Source organism: Ctenopharyngodon idella, chromosome 8 (assembly GCF_019924925.1).
Source record: "Ctenopharyngodon idella isolate HZGC_01 chromosome 8, HZGC01, whole genome shotgun sequence".
Lineage (NCBI taxonomy): Eukaryota > Metazoa > Chordata > Actinopteri > Cypriniformes > Xenocyprididae > Ctenopharyngodon > Ctenopharyngodon idella.
This window is the reverse complement of record NC_067227.1, coordinates 23,483,257-23,506,322: the sequence shown is the minus strand read 5'-3', so window position 1 is coordinate 23,506,322 and position 23,066 is coordinate 23,483,257. Positions and strand designations below refer to the sequence as shown.

Genomic DNA, 23,066 nt, shown 5'->3' with positions numbered 1-23,066 from the left:
TTAAGGTGAAGACCACATGTCCCAAGATTCCGCGCTCAAACTTGGCGTCATCAAACTACACCTTTGTTTTGAATAGGCCTCTAGCGACCTCTAGCGGACAGAAATCCTATATTGTGTCTCTGAAAGTTATGGTTTAATTACACTGCCCTTATTATGCTTTTTTTTTTTTTTTTTTTTATAAATATTGCCTTTAATGCAGTGTGTTATACAGCTGTTTGTGAATGTAAAAGGTCTGCAAAGTTTTAAAGATCAAAGTGCATGACAAATAAAGTTATCTCCTAAAGAAAGAATTGATTCTGAACTGCTTAAACCAGTTATCTGCAATTTCAGTCTCACTTCCTGTTACATACAGATGTAACAGATTTGCATAATGCCAGCCTATGGTCTTCACTGGTTGCCTGTGAAATGTTAACGACATCTACTTTGACCCGCCCTCAAACACAGTAGACGTAACTGAGGCGTGGAAGAGTTTGGTTTGTGTTGTGGACATGTCGAGAAGATGCTGTTTTCAGTGCTGCGAATCCACTTTGCACGCACTTTTCCCTTGTTTGCACTTTTCCATTGTTTGTATTACGTGCTGAGGAAGCTTCCAGAGCTGAAATTCAGATATGGTAATAGGCGTTTAGTTTCCGACATGTGCTATGAGCGGTAGACCAATCACAACAGACTGCGCCATCTGACCAATCAGGGCAGATTAGGCTCGCAAAAAGGAGGGGTTTAATAGGGGCATTTTATGTATAATTATTGTCTACTATGATTTTCCCCCATATAACACAAAAAACGTTATCAAAATGTCAGAGCTCTTTTTTATTGCATTACATCACTGCCTAAGAAATTTCTGAATTCTTTTATTTTATTTTTTTTGTGGTCTCTCTAACATTTGCACTGGCAGGCATCTGGATTGGATAAGAATAAATGTTACGACGTGTCTCCCTGGTGGTGATGGAAGACATGGCAAATAAATCAATAAAACACCGCTTTGCTGACACTCCTGCATTTCACATTTGCTCCATAAATAGATTAAGTTACATTTGACTTCATTGGTTTTATTAAGTATTGCATACAGTTAATCATTTTGGCATCCAGCGGTCCACATTCATCTTAACAGTCCTTTATAGGGAGCCTGAGCCCTCTGAATGTGGTTTTGTTCGTGGGGTTACACACTCAGTGGCTTGTCTGGCAGTGACATACTGGACACTTATTGGCTTCATTGTTTATTATGGGAGTGCGGTCTCAAAGTTGCCAGGTTGGTCAGTATTTACGGTGCTCTGTGACCCATGCCGTGGCTTTGTGGATCGGTGGGGTGATAGAGAGGCCAGGGTCTGGTTCAGGTGAGGCTAGGGTTTCAGTGCGGCTCCCTTCCATTTACCCTCCCAATAGTATCCACGGGCCAATTCACCCACCGGCCTCTTTCAGCCCTACAGCTGTAAATGTCACCTGACTCCTGCCACACCAGCACTCATTGACAGGCCTTTTATTTCTGCCGCTTTAACGAGGTTCAGTACTCCCGTTTCATTCCCTATGGTTTTACAAGTACTAAACACCATTGCCCCCAATAATTCGCTCATACTGATGCAGCAAGCTGGATGGTTGTTGCTTTTAGTCAACAGTTCAATATACAAGAGGTTAATATTGAATAGTTTACATTTTATACATAAAATTGCCTGTTTTTGTTTTGCCAATGCAAATAGTTTCAAACAAAGCAGCAGCAAAACTGCTGTGTGGAGCACGTGGCGTTTCATTCCCGAATGAATGAGATTTTAAATGAATTGGTCGAGTGAATGAGTCAATGACTCATTTACAGTATAAAAACAATCACTTGATTTATTCCTGAATGAATGAGATTTTAAATGAATTGGTTGAATAAATGATCCAATGACTCACTCACAAAGAAATCGAGACCTGAATTGTTCTTTTGTTCCAATTCTTTTCAATGAACTGGATCAATAAACTGCATTGAATGATTCTTTGGCAAATTCAACTGAACTGATCACAGCAGTTAACTCACCAATTCAATATGAACCAAAAACCCCGAGAGCTCAAAATGTGCAGACTCTTAAAAATGTCACTCTATTCAAGCTCTATCCTATCTGTAAAAATGTATTTTTGAGCAGGATGATGGAGTGTAGGCCTATCAAATAGGGAAAAATAAATAAATATCCTAGTAACCAACTCAGAACACCTAACTGCGTACCAACAATTTTAAAATGACTAACATCTTAGCAACATGAAAATGCCCAGTATATGGTTCCAAACAGATACCCCTTTCAGGAAGCTCTATATTAGCAGTCATTTGAGCAAAGGGACAGTAAACAGAGAGGAGGGAGTGAGTGAGAGAGAGAGAATATGAAAGAAAAAGTAGCTTCTGTTGTCTTGTGACAGCAACATATTTTAATCCAGTCTGCCTAAACCAGAAAAGAGAATTCTAATGTAGTGATGACAACTTGATTTATAAACTCAACGCTTACACATGTCTTCCCAGCCACTGCGCACTGTTCCTCTTCTCTCCATTCTCTCTTGCTCTCTCTCTTTCTCTCCCATTCGATTTATGAGAAAGATACTTCACCGCTTTTTCAAATCCTCAGCACTTAAAGTTTGATAGAAAACTAAATACAAAATCATTCGGTAAGAAATAAATACCAAATAAGCATCTAGTTTTGTGACATTAAATGCTAAATACAAAGGGAAGGGGTTCTCGTGGGAGATTTTCTTATTTGGGAGGGGGAGTGCTTTCTTGTAGGTTAATAGTATTGCCATAGTGTCTGAATTCATGCCATTAATGGTAAGTGGCTGTAGATCAAGTCACCACATTAAAATCTAAAGGTCACCACCACATACTGCACGAGTGTTTGTCCACTCACCATGGGAGGTTTTTGTGGTTTGTGACTGTTATGGTGCGATAAACATCTTGATCTTTGACCTATCCTCCCAGAAAGCAGCTGTCATCTCTTACCATCAAAGAGCATTCTTTGAAGACGAGAAGGCTGTTCCTTAAGTTACTGCCCAACTGAACCTTGAGTAACAGTGCAGTGAACTGACAAATCAAGGGATCTTGAGCAATATCTATAGGGATGTTCCCTCATGTGATCTTGTCATGCACACAACAAAAACAGGATTCTGTGCAATCCATGTTTATTAAAGCAAGAAAATGATGGTCGTTGTTATTCTAACCCCTTTTTAATGTTTACAGAAAAGTCCCCATAGTGTCACTGTAATGCATTGGCTATGAAAACACATATGGTATTAAGTTAAATCTTTTTGGTCATTTAAAACCTTAATGAAATAACAGTACATTAATAGCCTTTACCCAGACTTCTCCTCAGTGGCCTGCAGTGATGTATGTTTGTATTGTTATGCTAAGATAATCACAAGAGCAAAATTAAATTCATGTCATAGTCAGCTTGAAGAAGGGACAAAGAATCTTTGTCTTTAAATTTTGATCCATCTGTAACAATACTTTTTGTTTTGTTCAACATGTATTAAAACAGCTAAATTGATGTGATGTGATAATGATAAAATTTGTAAGACTTTTTCAAGTCTGTAACTATACTTTTTGTTTTTTTTAACATGTATTACAACATCTTGATCGATGTGACATGATAAACATTTTAAATTTCACATTCACATTCTATGAAGTTTGTCCACCCTATTACACATTGCATTGTAAAAATGCCATGTAACAGAGTGGACAAACTTCATAGAACGTGAATGTGAAATTTAAAATGTTTAGTCAGAATTATTAGGTTATACTAACCTGAACTTGACCAGTGTGTTTTTATGATAGACATTTTCTCCCTCTGACAAGCCTAATAAATAGTTGCATTTTAATGTTTTAAAGGAAGTATTTTAATAGATATATAAAATATATTCTTTCTTTCTTTGATTCTTTCTTTGTTCTTGGACTTCCCTCCAAGAAAATGATGTCACTTGTAGGAAGTCATGTGATTTAGGGCATATGCTTAAGGTTTTAAAGGGCAAATGTAACAGGGTGGACTGAAGTTTTAGGGAAATAAACTAATTTAAAGGATCTATTGACAGAAAAGAAACTATAATATACATAACTATGTTTTCAGTGGTATATAAAGACCTTACATAATGAACCATTATGTTTTTATTACCGTAGAATGAGACATTTCTATCTCATACACAGCAGGTCCCCCTTACATGTTAAATCAGCATTTTGCGCTGGCATGTTTCTACAGTAGCCCTAAACGGACAAATACTCTACAGAACGCGTTTGCTTGACTGGCTACTCTCTTCTGTCTCAGAAGACGACATCTTTGTCCTGTGTTGGCCACCGTAGCTTCTCTATATTGCTATTCGCAACCTCACCGCTAGATGCCGCAAAAATTTACACACTGCAACTTTAATGGTTTTAAAAATTCCAACAAAATGTATTTTAAGTCAAAGAGAATAAGTAAATGTATATACTAATACTCAAAATTGCTAATGTAGAAATATACATGTAACTTTTATTTCAAAGTGAAGTTGAGAAAACATGATTGGGGACACAGGAATTTGCTGGTCAATTGCTTAAAAAATAGTTTTTATTATTTATTGGAGTACATCTATGCATGAAAAACGATGTAGTATGAAAGTTGATTAACATTTTATGTAAAATATGCAGTATTGTTTCATGGGGACATAAAGTCCACCAAACTGTAGGAATAACCCACTAGTAGAATGTCTGCTTAATATTTGCTAACACTTTATTTTGATGCTCAACTTATTCTACTAAACCGAACCTAACAGTCTACTAATACTCTAATGAGAGTTAATTGACATGTAAAGTAGTTCCAAATTAATAAGAGTTAGTTGACATGTACTTGCAAAGTTACTTAATAGAATGTCTAAAGTGGACTATTGAAATAAAGTGTAGCTGAAAATATAGTAAACAATAACATTTGTAATACTTTTGAGTGAAATTTACATTTTCTGATTTGACTGCATTCTGAATGACTTAAAAAGTTTATTCTGAAACAAATTTTGAAAAAAAAAAAAAAAAAAAAGTTCCACTCCTTCCATCCTATTTCTGTCTAAAACAGTGGTTCTCAACTAGGGAGCCGAATCACAAAATGAATCCTGGTAATTAAATATATCAATACTCTCAGTTTGTGTTTATAAAAAAAATCGAAAACAAGCATTTTTGTCATACAGCAGAATATCAGATATACATATCTTAGACTATGTGAGTGGGGCTTTTGAATCTTGTGTTGGACAACAGAGGGCCTTCGAGTCAAAAAGGTTGAGAACCACTGCTTTAAACCTTAATTTTGCTTGAAAAATGTCACCTCTATCACACAAAGAGTTTTGTGTGACATACCGAACAGTAGGGCTTCCCTCCCTGCTCCTTAAACACACCCTGACTCAGCTGTCGAAGGCAGAACGCACACACAAAGTGGTCAGGGTGAAACTTGCGGTCCAGAGCAGAGATGCAGCGACCTGAGATGGGCTCTCCGCAGGTCCCACACAGAGTGCCCTGTCTAGAGTGATAGTGCAGGGAACAGAGGGGCCGACCGTCCAACTCAAGGAAGCAACCATCTGTAAAAGGCTTCAGACAGTCCTGGAGAGAAATGCAGAAAGAGGGTATTAAAGATACCTTCAATGAAGAAGAATGTTGATACTAGTATCAACTAGTGCCAACATTGAGCAGGTGAAGAATTCACCTAGCTCACCACAATAGTACAGACTGACTGACTCCATATTCCTTAATTATAAGGAGCAAGACTGCATTGCATTCCAGTCTTCAATGCCACTAATTCACTCACCGCACAGACAAAGCAGTCAGGGTGCCAGGTTCCATTGGCTGCGGACAGATAGTTATCCTTCACTGGCTCTCCACAGCCGGAGCATTTGGGTGCAAAGAGGCGGTAGAAATCCCTAGAGCAATATGGTTTACCATCTCTCTCCATATACCCTGGCAAAGACAAATTTTTTACGTACAAAAGGTAATTTCTCAAATGATGACCAGATCTGCTGACAAAATGTAGTATGTTTGGGTTTCGTGTGGTGATACATTGTCAGATTAACTGGTGAATTTGACTCACCATCAGGTCCAAATAGATCCCCACAGTGGGAGCAGAAAAAATGTTCTGGGTGCCACGTTTGATCCATCGCTGTTAGAATGTTCTGTGCAAAACACACTAATTTACCACCTGCTTCATTGGCTGGAATAAGTTCATTTGTTTGTTAAGTGAAAGAGTTGAAAATTCTTCATTCCAAATATTATTTTTATACACAGTCAAACCAAAATTTCTTCAGACACCTTGAACATTTCATTCATTAATACAGTTTATTCACTATAATTTTAAAAAAATGGTAATAAAATATGACAAGATCTCAGAGTTAAACTGTGTCAGAAAAAAAATATCTTAATTATGTCATATTTTATTTCCTACTATGGTAGTCAATGGGGGGCGAGATCTGCTCGGTTACAAATATTCTTCCAAATATCTTCCTTTGTATACAGCTGAACAACTAAATTTATACAGGTTTGGAACAACTTGAGAGTGAGTAAATGATGACAGAATTTTCATTTTTGGGTGAACTCCTTTTAATAAGACTTTGTTTAGTTTTCTAAGATAAAAAATATTGGTACTAGATTGGGTCATGACTTGTCCAATGTAAAATCTGGGTCCACTGGTCTAGAGTATTATGAATTTATAGTCTAGAGCCAAAAATAAAAAGAAAACACAAGTGTTTTATCAGATGCAATGCAAATGTAACCACTTTTCCATTAACACGTCTGAGAAAACTCTAATGCCAAGCTTTCAGAGAGTAAATAAAGTCAGATATGGCAGGTCACCTGAATAATAGGACCCTTGCAGTAAGCGCAGCGAGGGGAGAAGAGGTTCTGGTAGTCTTTCTCACAGTACGGCTTGCCGTCTCTCTCAAAGAAACCACAGGTGCCGAGTTCTTGCCTGCATGCCGTACACACAAAGTGTTCTGGGTGCCACACCTGACCCAGAGCTGTGATCATCTGTATGGAGAGAAGAAAATAAACAGTAAAACTGTGAGATATAATGACAAACTTGTTAATTCAGAAAACTCACCAGTAATTTGCAGAGAATAAGACATTAAAACAAATTTGTGTAGTACCTTCCCAGCTATACACTTGCCACAAGAAGCACAATGGCCTTTGGCAGCTGTGCGGACCCCCATTTTCTCCATGTCCGAGCTGAGAGAGCCCAGCAAGTCGTCTATAGCATCTACACTCTTGGATACTTTCTGTGTCAGAGGAGGATGCTGTGGTTTCTTATCCTCTTCCTGCCTTCCACTATCACTTTCTTTAGTTTCCTCTGTTTTTTTGTCCTTTACTGACTTGCGAGCCACTGGGGGTGGGTTTGATGTAGGAACTGGTTCTGAAACCTACAAAATAAAGTATAATGTCTTCCATTTTAATGCTTGATGTTTTTTAATTGATTTCAGTAGGCATAAATTAGGAGCGTTAATGTGCTCCTACTGCCCTCTTCTGGTACTACTCATTATGTGCAATGGCAGTAAAATGCAAGTAGCTGATGGATCAAGAGGTCAACTGATGTCAGCCTCATGTTTCCCTCACCTCCAGGCCAAGCCCTAGCAGCTCATTCATGATGGAGTCTAGCTCTCGTGTAGCTGTACCGGGACTCATCACTCCTGCCTCCACAGGGGCTGGAAGAACGCTAGAAAAAGATTCTTGCTCTTAATGAACAGCTGAACCTCAAAGGACACCATGCATGCCAAAATGTTTTTTGACCCTACACATGATCTCACAAATAAGATACATATAACAGACAGATTATTTATACTCCGCATTTTGCAAAAACATGGATTTACCTGTAGGCATTATCAAATGTCTTTCCTGAACCAGCAACAAGAATTGAGGATTCGGTCTGTGAAGAGAGGAATAAAGCATTAGAATGAATCAGTTTGGGCCTAAATATGTATTAAATAGCTATTTTTATTTTGTGGTCAATAAGATTTTATTTTTTAATTATTAAAAAAAAAAAATGAATTCTTTTATTTCGCAAGGATGCAGTGAATTGATCAAAAGTGATAGTAAACAGATGTTTCAATAAACTTTCTATTATCAAAGAATCCTAAGAAAATGTATTATTTACACGCAAATATTTAGCAGCACAACTGTTTTCAACATTGATAAATGTCTCTTGAGCACCAAATCAGCATATTAGAATGATTTCTGAAGGATCATGTGACTCTGAAGACTGAAGTAATGATACTGAAAATTCAGCTTTGCAATCACAGGAAAAAATTACATCTTAAAACAGAAAACAGTTATTTAAAATTGTGTTTCACAATATTACTGTTTTTAGTGTATTTTTGATCTAATCATATAAGAGAAAAATCTTACAGAGACCAAACTTTTGAATGGTAGTGTATGTTTTTAAAATTGTAATGTTTTTCAAAATTCTTGTCTCAAATCAACTTGAAAATGAAAATGAACAGGCCTGCATGAAATGTAATTACTTGTTCAAGCTGAGTTGTGTTGTTGCTTTTAACTGAGGCTTCCAGTGAGAGAGTTTTGGGTGGAATAGGTGCAGGAACATTTGACGTCTGGGTGGAGTTCAGAGCCAACTCCTCTAAAAGCATGTCTGCAATATCAAAATCACATGAAACTCATGCAGTGCAATCAGTGACACTGAACACACAAACTTTCACACGTACACTGACCAAAAAAAAAAAAATGTAAAAAAGCAATGCACTGAAGCAATAGTTGTGTAGGTGTTGCACTAAAGGTAAAGCCACTGTACGTTAGCAATCCGTGTCATTTCCTGAGGAAGTGAGAAGGCACATCACTGTCCTCACAACGGATGCAGAACACAGAACATAAAAAACACATGAATTTCAAACTTTTGCCACACTTTTTTGCTGACATAGAAAAAGTCACTTAATATAGATCTGACTCACTTCTGTAAGAATACCAAGGAAAATTCAAGCTCTTAATAATTTCACAACAGCATAATTTTATTCTTAATAGTGACAGGACTTCACAGCACTCATTACTTCTCACAGGGAAGAAAAACTGAATTATAAATCCTCATACCAAAATGCTGCCAGTAAAGAATATGTTTACATATTTATATATACATTTTATTTTTTTTCGAATGACAACATTTCTCACTCTCTCCCAGAAAGGCCTGGTTTAAATAGATGTAAATGTACACAACTATCCATTCACTGATGCTCAAGAAGGCAACACAATTCATTAAGAAACAGGGGACGTAAACTTTTTAAATCAGATGATTAGGGTAAATTGTGCTTATTTTGTCTACTAGGAAACATGTAAATATCTCATGTACATGTAGCTTCTGAAGGGCAATACTAAATGAAAAATCAGATATTTAAACAAAACAAGAGCTCTTAATGCATCGTGTTTGCTTCTTGAGCATCAATGAATGTTTTCACCTTTTGTAATAATTGTTTATGAGTCCCTCAACTGTCCTCAAAAAAGTTGGATCTCAAAATCACAGTCACTGTTAGAAAGGGTTCAAATATGCTAGAAAACCAAAGAATGTGAAGGACTTCTGAAGAACATTGGGCAGTTTAACTGCTCAAGACAAACTAGGGCTCATAAACAACCATCACAGAACAGAAAAACAGTCGTTGATCATCATTTTGAAATGGTTCATTTGTGTAAATTCAGTTATTGTTTTGTCTTGTGGACTATGTAAACATCTGTTTTGTAACACAGCTTGTTCAGGACAATAATATATATATATATAAAAAATGCAACTTTTATAATCACTCTTATTTTGTTAAAATGATTAACATCTTGCATATTCTTCAAGGGGTATGTAAACAGCAGGTCTGTACGTCTTTAGAGCCTCTACACTGATTAAGACTTCAGTGTTAGAATGACACAGAAGGTCGAACAACTCACCGAGTTCATCCATGGTGATCTGGCGGGGTGAAATGAGAGGTAAGCAGCGCACGTTGCGTGTTCCTAGTGAGCATGTGTGGTAGGGTGATCTGATACATGCAGCTGTGGGTTGAACCCAATCTCACATGTGAAACTTATGTTGCTTCCTTTTTGTGCTCTTGTTGTTTCAGTCCTATTCTCAAGTACTATTTCACCCTTTTGCATTATGCTACTATTTGCCAAAGGGCACTCTGAATGTTTTGAGTGGCCGTATGGCCCTCATAATAGAAGTGAGATGAGTTGTGTACCCATTTATTCAAATACTTTAATTTTAGTAGTAGTAGTAGTAATGGTAGTATTAGCTGTATAGTAGCCTAATAAAAGTAGTGGTGTTACCAAACCAAGTGTATTTAAAATATGTTTTAGAACTTTATTGAAAATGTTTTACCAATTTGATTAAACATTATGGTAAATGTGTAAAATGAAAAGTGTACAAAGTATTGAAACTTAAGAACTGTAATTTACTGTAATAAACATTACATATTAATACATTCTATTTCATTTGCACAGTTATATTTTTGTAGAAATTGCTTAGGTCAAGTCTTTTAACACTTAAAACACTGTTCTGGTCATATAAAATTATAATTTCACGTAGGTGATTATTCTCAGACTACATTTCCCATAGATCCTAGATATGCCGTGAAGAATTCTGGGACAGGAAACTTCCGATTTGGTTTCTGATTCTGCAGCTCGTTTGACATAATATTCTGGAACTGAAGACGTACTTCACGTAATCGTTATGAGCATAATTTTCTATGTAGCATCTCTTTCGTCCCGAGATAAATTTCATGCTCTTCACCGTGTGTTGAGCGATAGTCTGTTGATTGACTGAGCGGTTCCTCCTTAAAAGGGCAACAGTTCGAGCGAGTGGGCCCCGCGAAACCTGTCGCGCAGGGTCTTATTTAAGGTATGCGAGTGGTTTCCTGTGGTCTGTCACCGTCATGATTTTGTACCTAATAATACAACTGATTAACATAGGCCTGTTATGCGCATATATTTAAAATGAGGCCTGAGAGCAGCTAGTAGTGGCACTTTCCATAAATACAGTACAGAATATAGACTGAAACTTTAAAAAAAAAAAAAAAAAATCCTGATGATTTTATTTCGATATTTTTTGTACAGCAACGAAAACATCAACTTCACATAATTGTCATTGTGTTTCTCTCTTTCTATCTTCAGTGTCGTTTCTGTGGCACCTGTCAGTGTGATGTCTTCCTCTACCGATACTCTGCGCAGTCAGCGGCGCAGGGAGCTGGATGCGCGCAGGAGTAAGTCTCGCGTGCGGCTGGGCTCGTGTCTGCAGAGCTGGGGTCAGCTCAAAGAAAAACTGGGCTTCTCTCTTCACTCAGAGCTCGCTCAGCATCTGCTGGAGAGGTATAATACCGTCAGAAAGATACTGTTACCCTTAGACCCACTAGATGACAGTTCGTTGGATGTGCGCTCTAGAATTCCAGTTGAATTACATCTGCAGTTGTTGATTCTGGCTTTGAAGAGACTTAAATTTTTTCCCATTTGTTGTGATCCAGTTCCAGATCATACTGGAAAAAGACAGGAATTATGAGTGAGCTTAAAATAAAGTATAGGCAGAAAAACAAAGATGAACTGGTGGTTTATGAAGTTCAAAACATATTCAAGTTTGGCCGACAACCAAGTATTTTAGTGGTGTGAAGCAGATAATATGTGGTCTAACTGACAATGACGTCTGCTTTCTGTTTGCAGTTATGTTTCAAGATTTTGTATCAAGTGCTCAGGTAAACCACAGTTTTCTTACTTAGAATTTTTGTCTTGTTTTCCATTTCAGATATATCTAAAAATCCTTAAATCAAAATACAAGATATTAAGTCTTATTTTCTGAATAATGTGTCAACATTAAGTGAGTTTATACTTAAAATGAGAAAAAATATCTGTCAGTGGTGTAAGATAAGTCATTTTGTTGTCCCTTTGAATTAAGTGTATTTTTCATACCCCACTGACAGATTTGTTTTTCATCTACTCTTTTTGTTTAAGCATAAACTCACTTAATTTTGGTCATTTGTTCAGAAAACAAGACTTAAAGGTGCAATATGTAAGAATTTTGCAGTAAAATATCCAAAAACCACTAGACCACTGTTATATATTTTGTTCACTTGAGTACTTACAATATCCCAAATGTTTACAACTATTTGTAAATCGTGAGAAAATTGCTATTTTAACCAAGGCTCCAGGACGTGTGAGGAGTCACCTGTCAATTGCGTCATACCCGCGTTACCCTCGGTTTCCGGTTTTATTTTGTAGAAACCATGTAAACACCAAATATGCTTTAATATTTACATGTTTTAATAGACAAGGGACCAACTGTTTTGATATATTTATAGACAGAAAACTAATTATTGTTATATAGCTATAGAAACACTTTAGTCTTATCGTTTAAAGGATTAGTTCACTTTCATATAAAATTGTATGAAAATTTTATATGAAAGTGAAGTAATCCTTTAAATCTAATTTTCTTGATTTTTTGCGAGTACCATGATTTACCATGCCTCAGAGAAAAACACTATTTAGTGAAGTAGCTAACATAGCATAATCAGATGCAGCTTTATTTTTAGTAACAGTAATACAGCATTTTCTCCATCATACAATACGTTTTAAAATTAATTGCATGCCATTTATCAACACAAGCCATCCAGCATTTAATATGATATTCTAAAATCGATCTAGCTTACTGCAGTGTGTAACAAGTGTCTCACAGGAGCATTTTCAACACACTCAGATGTATCTAATATGATAAACAGAGCTGTGTTACCTCATACGCTTGACCGAAAAAGCAGAAGCAGCGCCGGCGACTGTGGCATAATAAAAGTTCAGCTGCTCGTGAGGCATGTGTTGCGCAATTGCTCCACCGGCCTCGTTCAGCTCCAACAACACTCGGTCCTGCTCTGCTTCATACTACAGTAACGTTAATAATCGCATCCATGAACATGATTTCTGCCCGAGTCCTATCCCAATTCTTTTCCACCGGCTGTGAGGTGAAGACCACATGTCCCAAGATTCCGTGCTCAAACTTGGTGTCATCAAGCTACGCCTTTGTTTTGAATAGGCCTCTAGCAACCTCTAGCGGACAGAAAATATTGCATATTGCACCTTTAATAAGTAATTTTGCTACTCAAGTAAATCTATCATGATTTAAGAATGTTAAGATATTTGTACTGAAAAATAAGAAAAGACAAAAATACAGAGTAAAGGCCTGTTCACACCAAGAATGATAACTATAAAAATAACTGTAATGATAACTATATTAGCGTCCACTCCAACGCATGATAACTGTTCAGTTTATTCTGATTAGCTATAAATGTTTTTATTAGTTATAGTTATTGTCTTTGGTGTGAACAGGCCACAAGAAAATAATTTTTGCAATGTTTTTGGTCTTGTTAATCTGATAGAATAATCATGAAATCCATTGGTTACTTTTGCATTTGGTGTGTGTGTATGTGTATATATATAATATATATATATATATATATCTCGAATGTCTACTTTAGTTTTAAATGTTACTGTGGCTTCTTTAGGGAAAGGAGAGATGACAAACACCCTATCAACTACCAAGGAATCTTTGCAGGAACTGATCCTGCTGGTCCACCACCATGGGCAGACGTGCCTTTTCCCCCCTGTCCTGCATTCTCGGACTGTCACAAAACCAACAGACCAAGATCAGAGTGCTCAGGCAACAGGGAGAAGAGAAGCTGAAACTGATTCCAAGGACTCATCTGAGGTGGATGTGTGTCTTAAGTACACCTGTGAAGATGGGCATCACTTTTTGTGGTCTCCTAACAAGATGGAGAAGGTAATGACATCTAAAAATGAAGGTGAAGTAACTGCATCCAGCTCAAAGAGACTCAAACAGTGTGGCAGGAAGCAGTTGAAGGAGCCAGACGCAGAGATAGAAAGACAAGAGGTGATGACTAGATTAAAAACCAGACGGAAACTACGAGAAAACGCTGAAGTTACCACAAATGACACTAAACAGGAAAACAAGACAAGGTCTCAAACGTTTGGAGACGACAAGAATGCAGGTGACTTTGTTTTTAATGGAGTTTTCTCAAATAAAGTTGCCGTTTTTGTTTTTCAATGACTAACTACAACCATGTGTTAAGGTGTTACAGTGACTGAGACTCCTGAGACACAGAAAGGAAATAATGTGGCAGCTGACTATTCACATTCAGAACATGGGTATATATTTTTGCATATTTGGTTGTTTAGCTGTATTTCTAATATTATTTAGTTCAATTATGTATTTTTCTGATTGTCAGATCTCCAGCGGACAGTGATGAGATGACTGTAGATGATCTTGCCAGCGCGTGCATTGAAAACCAAAGCCCCCCTGATAGGTATTTACTCTATTCATCTACTCTCTTAATGACTCAATTAGACATAAGTTAAGCTAAGTCTCTGTCTCCTAGCAATGAGGAAGTTGCAGTGCTGAATTTAACCACCAGAGGGATTCAGAGTACAGCAGATCCTACTGAGAAACACAATGCCAACAAAAAGGCAGGAACAACTAAAAATAACAGGTGATTTTTCTAACAGCACATATTTCTAATTAGTTAAATAAAATCCTAAAGTTCTTTATGTTTTTCTCTCCAGTCTACAGTCTTTGAAAGATGATGTATCCCAGATTGGTGGCAAGAGAAAACGGTTTGTTCTTTAATTTTATCATCATTTTACGAATATAAATATGGTTTATAAAATATTTATAGTATTTTACATTTATATAGCAGTTATGTATAGTTATATAAATTTTAAATATTAGAACAGAAATGTATTCATATATTTAGTGATATTTTCATGGTTTTATTTTGAATGTCCTATTGTATTATATGTTAACGTCATATTACATCATACTGATCTCTGTGTTTATAGAAAATCAACATCCAAAGTGATATTGCCTTGTGAGTTTGAAGGCTGCGATAAGATTTTCTCTAGTCGGCAGTATCTCAATGTGAGTGCTGAGTCAGTATTGACTGTCCATGACACATTCATTAGTCTTTACTGGAATAAAACAACTCTAAGGAGGAAGAACTCTATTTGCCATTATTCTGCACTGATCTTAAATAAACTTTATTTAAAACAGAATTATTTTAATTGCAGTTTTGTGGAAAAGCATCAACACTGCGACAGAATAGCAAAGCATCTCACTATCTGTTCCTCTCCTCAGCATCATGTCAAGTACCAGCATCTCCAGCAGAAGACCTTCACCTGCTCGTACCCCCCCTGCAGCAAGTCATTCAACTTCAAGAAGCATCTGAAGGAGCATGAAAAGTTGCACAGTAGTGAGTATTCAGTCCATATGAATGATTCATTCATGTGATAGATATCATCCAGGTTAATTCTGGACAGGCACAATGTACATATGCATGACGTGTGTACGTGTGTGTATGTATGTATATATATATATATATATATATATATATATATATATGTACACTACCAGTCAAAAGTTTGGAATTGGTAAGATTTGTAATGTTTTTCATTACTCCAGTCTTTCCTTCAGAAATCATTCTAATATGCTGATCTGCTTCTCAAGAAACATTTATTGTGTACAATTGTACAAAATATTTGTGCACAATATTTTTTTTTTCAGGATTCTTTGATGAATAGAAAGTTCAAAAGAACAGCATTTATTTGAAATATAATCTTTTGTAACATTATAAATGTCTTTACTGTCACTTTTGATCGATTTAATGCATCCTTGCTGAATAAATGTATTAATTTCTTTTCAAAAAAATAAAAATAAAAATTCTTACTGACCCCAAACTTTTGAACGGTAGTGTATAATGTTACAAAACCTTTGTATTTCAGATAAATGCTGTTCTTTTGAACTTTCTATTCATCAAGGAATCCTGAAAAAAAAGTACACAACTGTTTTCAACATTGATAATAATAAGAAATGTTTCTTGAACAATGATTTCTGAAGGATCATGTGACACTGAAGACTGGAGTAATGATGCTGAAAAATTCAGCTTTGATCACAGTAATAAATTACCTTACAAAATATATTCAAACAGAAAACAGTTATTTTAAATTGTAATAATATTTCACAATATTACTGATTTTACTGTATTTTTAATTAAATAAATGCAGCCTTGGTGAGCAGACGAAACTTCTTTTAAAAACATTAAAAATCTTACCGATTCCACACTTATACACACACATATATATATATATATATATATATATATATATATATATATAAGTGTGTGTGTGTGTGTGTTTGGTAGAATCCAAATTAAGTAGATGCCAAAATGGACAAGGTGAAACAAATCCTTAAAAAAAAGAAAAAGAAAAAGGTATCCACTTTTTATTAGGCATCTGTTATATACAGTATACTAATGAATTACTTGGTACAATGTACTTATTGTGTAAAACATTTTTACTGCTATTGAGGTGGAACACAGGTAAGGTTAGGGACAGGTTTGGTGGTATGGTTAGGTTTAAGTGTGGGTCCTAGTAGTACCTAGTAGTTTAAGACACTTTAAAACCATGAACAATTACTGAAGGTAAAAGAAAATCCAATTTAGATAGCAACTTGCGGTGAGTATAAACATGGTTTGTATCGAGCACATTTTGTGTTTTGTTCTTGGAATTATTGGATGCTGAAATTACTGTTATTTGATACTATTTAATGTAATATTAAAGGGTTAGTTCACTAAAGAATGACATTTCTGTCATTAATTACTCACCCTCATGTCGTTCCAAACCCGTAAGACCTTCGTTCATCATCAGAACACAAATGAAGATATTTTTGATGAAATCCGAGAGGTTTTCTATTTCCCATAGAAAGCAACGAAATTACCACATTCAAGGTCCAGAGAAGTAGTAAAGTCATCGTTAAAATAGTCAACGTGACTGCAATGTTTCAACCTTAATGTTATGAAGCGACGAGATTACTTTTTGTGCACAAAAACAAAGCGCTGCACTGTGTCAACTGCATAGGAGACTGACAGGGTAGAAAAGAAATTGTTGAATAAAGTTATTTTTGTTTTGTTCTTGTGCACAAAAAGTATTCTCATCGCTTCATAACATTAAGGTTGAATCACACCAGTCACATTGACTATTTTAATGATGTCTTTACTACTTTTCTTGACCTTGAATGTGGTAATTTCGTTGCTTACTATGGGAGAAAAAAAACCCTTGGATTTCATAAAAAATATTTTAATTTATGTTCCGAAGATAAACGAAGGTCTTTCGGGTTTTGAACATCATGAGGGTGAGTAATTAATGACAGAAAGTTTATTTTTGGGTGAACTAACCCTTTAATAATAATACATTTTAGTGTATTTATAATGACAGTTTTGTTTACTTTGTATGCTAAACAACTTTGTTGTCCACTGTTAAATCTATGTCCAGAAGCAAAACCACATAATAACCACTGGACAAGTATATTAAGTACTAGGGATGAGTGATGTTTTTCATGCTGTGGTTGGTAACATGGTTCTCTCTATATGATTCTTTGTGTCTGTGAGATCAGAGAGACTATATCTGTGAGTTCTGTGCCCGGGCGTTCCGAACCAGCAGTAACCTGATCATCCACCGCAGGATACACACCGGAGAGAAACCACTGCAGTATGAGTTTCACCGCACACACGTGCACTAGGCCCTTTGTTTATACCAAAGCTTGCGTAACTCCCAAACTAATTTTTGCATGAACATTCCATCAATATTTAACACAACAACTATATTGCTCAAGGCTTTTCCACTACAGTTTTCAGCTCCAGATATAACCCACATCTTCTCTCTTTCTCAGGTGTGAGGTTTGTGGCTTTACCTGTCGACAGAAAGCCTCTCTGAATTGGCATATGCGGAAACATAATGCTGAGAGTAACTACCAGTTCCCCTGTGAGATCTGCGGTCGTCGCTTTGAAAAGAGAGACAATGTCACGGCTCACCGTAGCAAGAGCCACCCAGACTATAATACACCCACTCCTGAACTATCTCTTCCCCTTTCTCCTTCTGACCCAGTCCCGCATCCCTCTGGGCAGCGCAGATCTTCCCCTTCTGCTTCTAAAAATCACACTGCTGTAGAATAACATTTGTTATGTTGCGTTTTTACTAAATACGGTACAATTTGTGCATCCTTGACCTTGAGCAAACTCTACTGTGGACTGATTGGTTTCAATAAGCAAACTGAGAAATTGCCATGCGATGCCTATCTGTGATATTAATTCTCATTTTGGTGGTTTTAAAAATGTAAATAGATATTGTTTTGCCATCATGCAGAGGCTGGACTTCTGTCAAATGACCTAAATCAGCAAAATCAGGTCATTTAGTTAAACATTTTTAGGGCATCTAAATAGAACTAAATGTGACATTTTTGCCATTTTATTTATCGACTTAACTTGATATTTATGATTTTGTGGTGAAATTCTGTGCTGCTTTTATAAATTATCAACAAGACATTTTTGACTCTTCTTATATTTATTCTTCTTATATTTATTTATTTTTTTGTCCTTTTTTCCCTGTACAAATGCATAAATCGCAGTTGTCAGGAAATATTTGATGCGCAGTGCCAGTTTTGCATTTTTGTGGCTATTTGGACAGTGGTTTATCTTTATGCATTTTGGTAAAGAAATGAATTTGCATACATTATAATAATCGAACTCAAGCGTTCCCGCCTTTTGTAAAGCCTTACTTTGATTGACAAACACTTTATCCAATGACTCTTGTCCATGAAAAGTGGGCGTTGCCTCTTGCAATTGAACCATACTCTATTGGCTAAAGAAAAGAGGTATTGGAAACGCAGTTGCCATGCCTACACAGCTTTGCTCCGGTGACGCTTGAGTGACGGGCAACGTGAACCAATAGGAGCACAGAAGGGTGGGGCTTTTCGAACACTGTCAACTGTTCGTTCAAACCTTGTTACTCTCCGTAACACATTGAACGCGGCACGGTCGGAACAACTACCGGCGATGAAAATGAGCCTCATTGTTTTTACTGAAACCACAATAAGGTAACATACTTTTTACGTTTCTTTTCACAGTATGTGAAGTTATTTGGTTATGCTGCTGAAACCTTTTCCCGGGAATGCAACATAATAGGCGTCCAGCACTAGGCAGTTCATTGTATGTGACACTGACAGTGAGGCTTTCCCCAGCGGAGCATCTCTGTTTCCGTGTGTCAGCATTGTGGAGCAAAAGCTTGATCATTTGCAACAAGGTCAGTTTCAGTTTGAGCTGCAGCGCAAAGCATGTGTGGTGCTGTTCCCCATCAGTGCATATATTTCCTCTGTCTAGAACAAAGACTTTAGACACGGTGCTTTGTGGAAGGAAGTTGCTGTGACAGATCAGAATAATGATGGGCAAAGTAGTTGAGATTTTGTGTCTCTTAAGTGTATTTTAAAAGTTGAATAGATTATTTTGTTTGTTAATTATTTATTATTATTTTTTATTTTTTTTTAAATATGATGCTATTTATTTTGCTATTGCTTCAAGTTTTGCCTTCAAGAACTGTATGAACAGTATTATGGCATACTAAGTAGTATCTACATTAATGTTACGAATATTTCTTTAAGTATTAATAAATAATCCACTAGTGACAAGTATCTTTTTCAATTTTAATAGTAACTATTCATTTAGATACTAATACAGTATTTATTCCAGTAGAGATTAGTATCAATTCACTACTTATTACATACTAGTACTTATTTCATTGCTATTAGTCACCATCCCAATAGCTGAATGTAACTATTTTAGTAACAAATTGGAATTTAATTGAATTGAATTCTATGGAGATTCAACTATTCATCTCTGACTATATATTTCAGTTGTTGCTGGTAGTGGTACCTAATTTTACTAGCTATTCATTAGGCACTAATACTTGTTACTATCCCAGTAACTATCTATTCCAGCTTTGTTATTATTTATTTATTAGATTCTAGCACCCATTTATAAGACACGAGTGTCTGTTCCAGTTGAATCTAAAGAATAGTCAGTAAAACTGACTGAATAGACACCAGCAGCATTAATCGGAAGTGAATAGTTATTATATGAACTAAAAATATCCATTCAATGATATGTGTAATTTGTTACAACAATAGAATATTTCGCCTGCTTCTGACTGATGTTACTATAATAATAAGTACTAGTATGGACGAGTATTAAAATCCAAAAAATTGAAGAAGAAAAAATCTAATGGATTACTTAGTAAATGTACTGGTTAGTTTTAAGGAATACATTTAAGAAAAGCTTAATCAGATTAAATTTCACCAATTCTCTAGTATCAGCTCTATTTAGACTGTTGAATTTCATGCCTTGAAAGACAAATCATTTGTTGTGCAAATTGTGTGGATGAATAATGTCCCTGTCATTCTTGATGAAGTGGATGAGGAGAAATATATCTAGAAGGCCAGTCGCCTGTTAAGAAATGTGGCAAGTTATTTCTAGAAACACTGGCTCTGTACCACACTTCATATGCACTTTCGGTCTTGTGGACTTACAGTGGCTGCCGTGTGCACGTGTCCATTAAGTCCATGAGACCGTAGGATGTCCCATTTGTCATTTTAGGTTTCAGAAGACCCTTTCTTGTCAATATGCACCGTCGATGCACACTTTTTCTGAGCCCGCACTGAAGCGAGCTCCACAGCAGACTTCTTCCCGACAGTCAAAGCGCCGTTATGTCGTGAAAGTGTGGACTCGTAGGAAGACCGCAAGTGTTTAGGGTGACATTTGGGACAAGGCCATTGTCACATCCTGAGCTATTGCCATGTGGTTGTAGATTTGTGGAGAATGGCTGCAGGTTAGTTTTTCATATACCCACAAAGTCAAAAGAGCGTGCAAAGCTGAGTTATTGTGCAACACAGATCCTGGGGCTCATAAATACTGTACTCCACTATGTAAGTTCACTGTGTGATCTCTTGCAGCATATGTGGTAATTGCCTGTCATGGTATTCCCGCCTCATGATAAGAGTCTTGTGATGCAGATGCAGATTGTCCTTTACGTGTGTGTCTTGAATCTTGTTCTTGTTTAGTCTATCCTTAAAGGAACCCAGAGATTCACAAAAGTATAATCTCTGTCTACAGTACACAAACATAACATTCTTAAGACAATTTTAAGATGCACTTGAGAGCACTGAGATGTGGCTAAGATTGGAAAGAATGTAGGAGTGCTTTTAAAAACAAATTAACAAACCACTGAACCATCTGATTCTTCTAATTGTGGTACATGAAGAATTCCAAGTGGTTCTCGAGTTCAGTATCTAGTAAAAAAGAAAAAAAATCAAAATGGACAAAAATTACAAACATTGAATTAAAGGGTTAGTTCGCCCAAAAATAAAATTTCTGTCATTAATTACTCACCCTCATGTCGTTCCACACCTGTAAGACCTTCGATCATTTTCAGAACACAAATTAAGATATTTTTGATGAAATCCGAGCGGTATCTGACTCCTCTATGACAGCAATTTAACCACCAATTTCAAGGTCCAGAAAGGTGCTAAAGACATCATTAAAACAGTTGACGTGACTGCAGCGGTTCAAACTTAATTTTATGAAGTGACGATAATACTTTATGTGCGCAAAAACAAAACAAAAATAACGACTTTATTCAACAATATCTTCTTCTGTGTCATTCTCATACATTGTTTATATTCAGCATTTCCAGGTTCTATGTCAGAACACCGACTCATTATTGGCCGGCTCCTGCGTCAGCATCACACGCATGCGTCGTGCTGCTCACGTGAACAGTGTCTGCCAATACCGAGCCGGCGTTCGGTCTAGAACCTGGAAGCGCATGTATGTAAACATTGATATTGTTGAATAAAGTCGTTATTTTTGTTTTGTTTTTGCGCACAGAAAGTATTTTTGTCGCTTCATAAAATTAAGTTTGAACCGCTGCAGTCACATTGACTGTTTTAACAATGTCTTTAGTACCTTTCTGGACCTTGAAAGTGGTGGTTAAATTGCTGTCATGGAGGAGTCCGATACCTCTCGGATTTCATCAAATCTTAATTTGTGTTCTGAAGATGAACGAAGGTCTTACGGGAGTGGAACGACATGAGGGAATGACAGAATTTTCATTTTTAGGTGAACTAACCCTTTAACAGACTGATTTATCAACTCATGAATTAACTGATTGTGATAACATTAATTTGATGATCAAGTGTTTTTGTTCTATTCAGTTATGTAACTGACAGTTATACATCAGTTTACGTTCAGTTTAACATATTAGCTAGAAAATAGGCACCTCATTTAGGTTCATTAAGAAAAGATAGCAGTGTTACAGTGCTTAAAATTTCAAAGTAATAAGAAAAAAAACAGAATGGGTTGGTAAAAAATTGGATTGGTAGACAAGTTGTATAATTGTATGAAACTTAAAACAATAAGTAATTGTTTTGAGATAGTTGGTGGTTTCTCCTAGATGTTAACTTCCTGAAAAAGTTGAATACTGTCCTAATGCCATGTTAAAATTTGAATGCAAACATATAGTCATTATGAAATCAAACATGATTTTTGCTAGTCATCAGTGTAAAGACATAAATTGAAATTTTAAATCTGTACCATATCTAGTCATATTATGCATTTTGACTGTATTGATGAATGCTAATGATGTCCTTCATAGTTACTCATCATTTCCAAAGTTGCAAGCTTTTACCACCTATAGAATTGCACTTATCTCAGAATAAAAACAAATTAAGACAGTTAAGAATTCAAATTACAGTATTTGATTATCAGTATTGGCTGCACTCTCATGATGAGCATGCACTTAAAGGGTCAAAATGCATTTAGTAGTAGTAGAGAATAGGGAAAAAAAATTAAACTGCCTTTTTCTGAGTAGTATGTAATGACGTCTGAGTCACACTTGCAAACAGTTTAATATTTAGGCCAGGACTGAATACAGTTGCTGATTACTGTGCTGCATTTCCTCTGTGTGCTCAGAGATACATACACCGCACTGCTCTTCAGTGCTGCATGGCTTGCATGCATTTTTGTTTTGTAGAGTAAGCTTTTCTGTCTTTTTTAAAAGTTTGGAGGCTATTTTACGGTTTCTAACCTGTCTCATCTTATATAAAAGACTGGTTAGAGCTTTAAACTTTGTAGGCATCTGGATGATTTTGAGTGTTACTCAAAGAAAGGGCTGTACATCTCATCCCCAGCTTTCAGCTTCTTATACTGGAGGT

The 23,066-nt window shown here is 36.3% G+C and overlaps 3 protein-coding genes across 5 annotated transcripts in view; 2 read left to right on the top strand and 1 right to left on the bottom strand.

Moving 5' to 3' along the window:
- Nucleotides 1-4,529: 4,529 nt before the first annotated feature.
- On the bottom strand, nt 4,530-10,028 carry lpxn (leupaxin). Of its 2 annotated transcripts, XM_051903224.1 has the most exons (9): nt 9,881-10,028; nt 8,467-8,591; nt 7,816-7,871; nt 7,562-7,661; nt 7,099-7,368; nt 6,806-6,979; nt 6,048-6,129; nt 5,769-5,917; nt 4,530-5,563 (listed from the first exon to the last, which is right to left on the bottom strand). In XM_051903224.1, exons 1-9 carry the CDS (start codon nt 9,891-9,893, stop codon nt 5,297-5,299), a joined length of 1,236 nt encoding a protein of 411 aa, XP_051759184.1. In that variant the 5' UTR covers nt 9,894-10,028; the 3' UTR covers nt 4,530-5,296. The 2 variants fall into 2 exon arrangements, with proteins under 2 accessions (XP_051759184.1, XP_051759185.1); XM_051903225.1 differs by lacking the exons at nt 4,530-5,563; nt 5,769-5,917 and having other exon boundaries at nt 6,129-6,167.
- Nucleotides 10,029-10,432: 404 nt separating this feature from the next.
- Nucleotides 10,433-18,349, top strand: znf692 (zinc finger protein 692). The gene is made up of 12 exons (XM_051903221.1): nt 10,433-10,826; nt 11,099-11,293; nt 11,639-11,670; nt 13,465-13,968; nt 14,050-14,125; nt 14,206-14,283; nt 14,356-14,466; nt 14,540-14,590; nt 14,816-14,894; nt 15,111-15,225; nt 17,419-17,518; nt 17,700-18,349. Exons 2-12 carry the CDS (start codon nt 11,127-11,129, stop codon nt 17,980-17,982), a joined length of 1,596 nt encoding a protein of 531 aa, XP_051759181.1. The 5' UTR covers nt 10,433-10,826; nt 11,099-11,126; the 3' UTR covers nt 17,983-18,349.
- A 397-nt stretch (nt 18,350-18,746) lies between these two features.
- fcho1 (FCH and mu domain containing endocytic adaptor 1) overlaps nt 18,747-23,066 on the top strand; it is a 50,034-nt gene continuing 45,714 nt past the window's right edge. The window contains exon 1 of one of the 2 annotated variants that reach the window (XM_051903209.1): nt 18,747-18,902. The gene's annotated coding sequence lies outside the window, so the exon portion shown is untranslated. Of the gene's footprint in view, nt 18,903-18,953; nt 19,109-23,066 lie in introns of those variants that run through there. The other variant, XM_051903210.1, reaches the window with a different exon arrangement.

Coding starts and splice junctions, on each gene's coding strand:
- znf692 (XM_051903221.1), top strand. CDS start 11,127: ATGTCTTCCTCTACCGATACTCTGCGCAGTCAGCGGCGCAGGGAGCTG. Junction 14,126..14,205: donor TATTCACATTCAGAACATGG/GTATATATTTTT, acceptor TCTGATTGTCAG/ATCTCCAGCGGACAGTGATG. Junction 15,226..17,418: donor GCATGAAAAGTTGCACAGTA/GTGAGTATTCAG, acceptor TGTGTCTGTGAG/ATCAGAGAGACTATATCTGT.
- lpxn (XM_051903224.1), bottom strand. Junction 7,369..7,561: donor TGCTAGGGCTTGGCCTGGAG/GTGAGGGAAACA, acceptor TTTATTTTGTAG/GTTTCAGAACCAGTTCCTAC. Junction 6,980..7,098: donor GCAAGTGTATAGCTGGGAAG/GTACTACACAAA, acceptor CTCTCCATACAG/ATGATCACAGCTCTGGGTCA.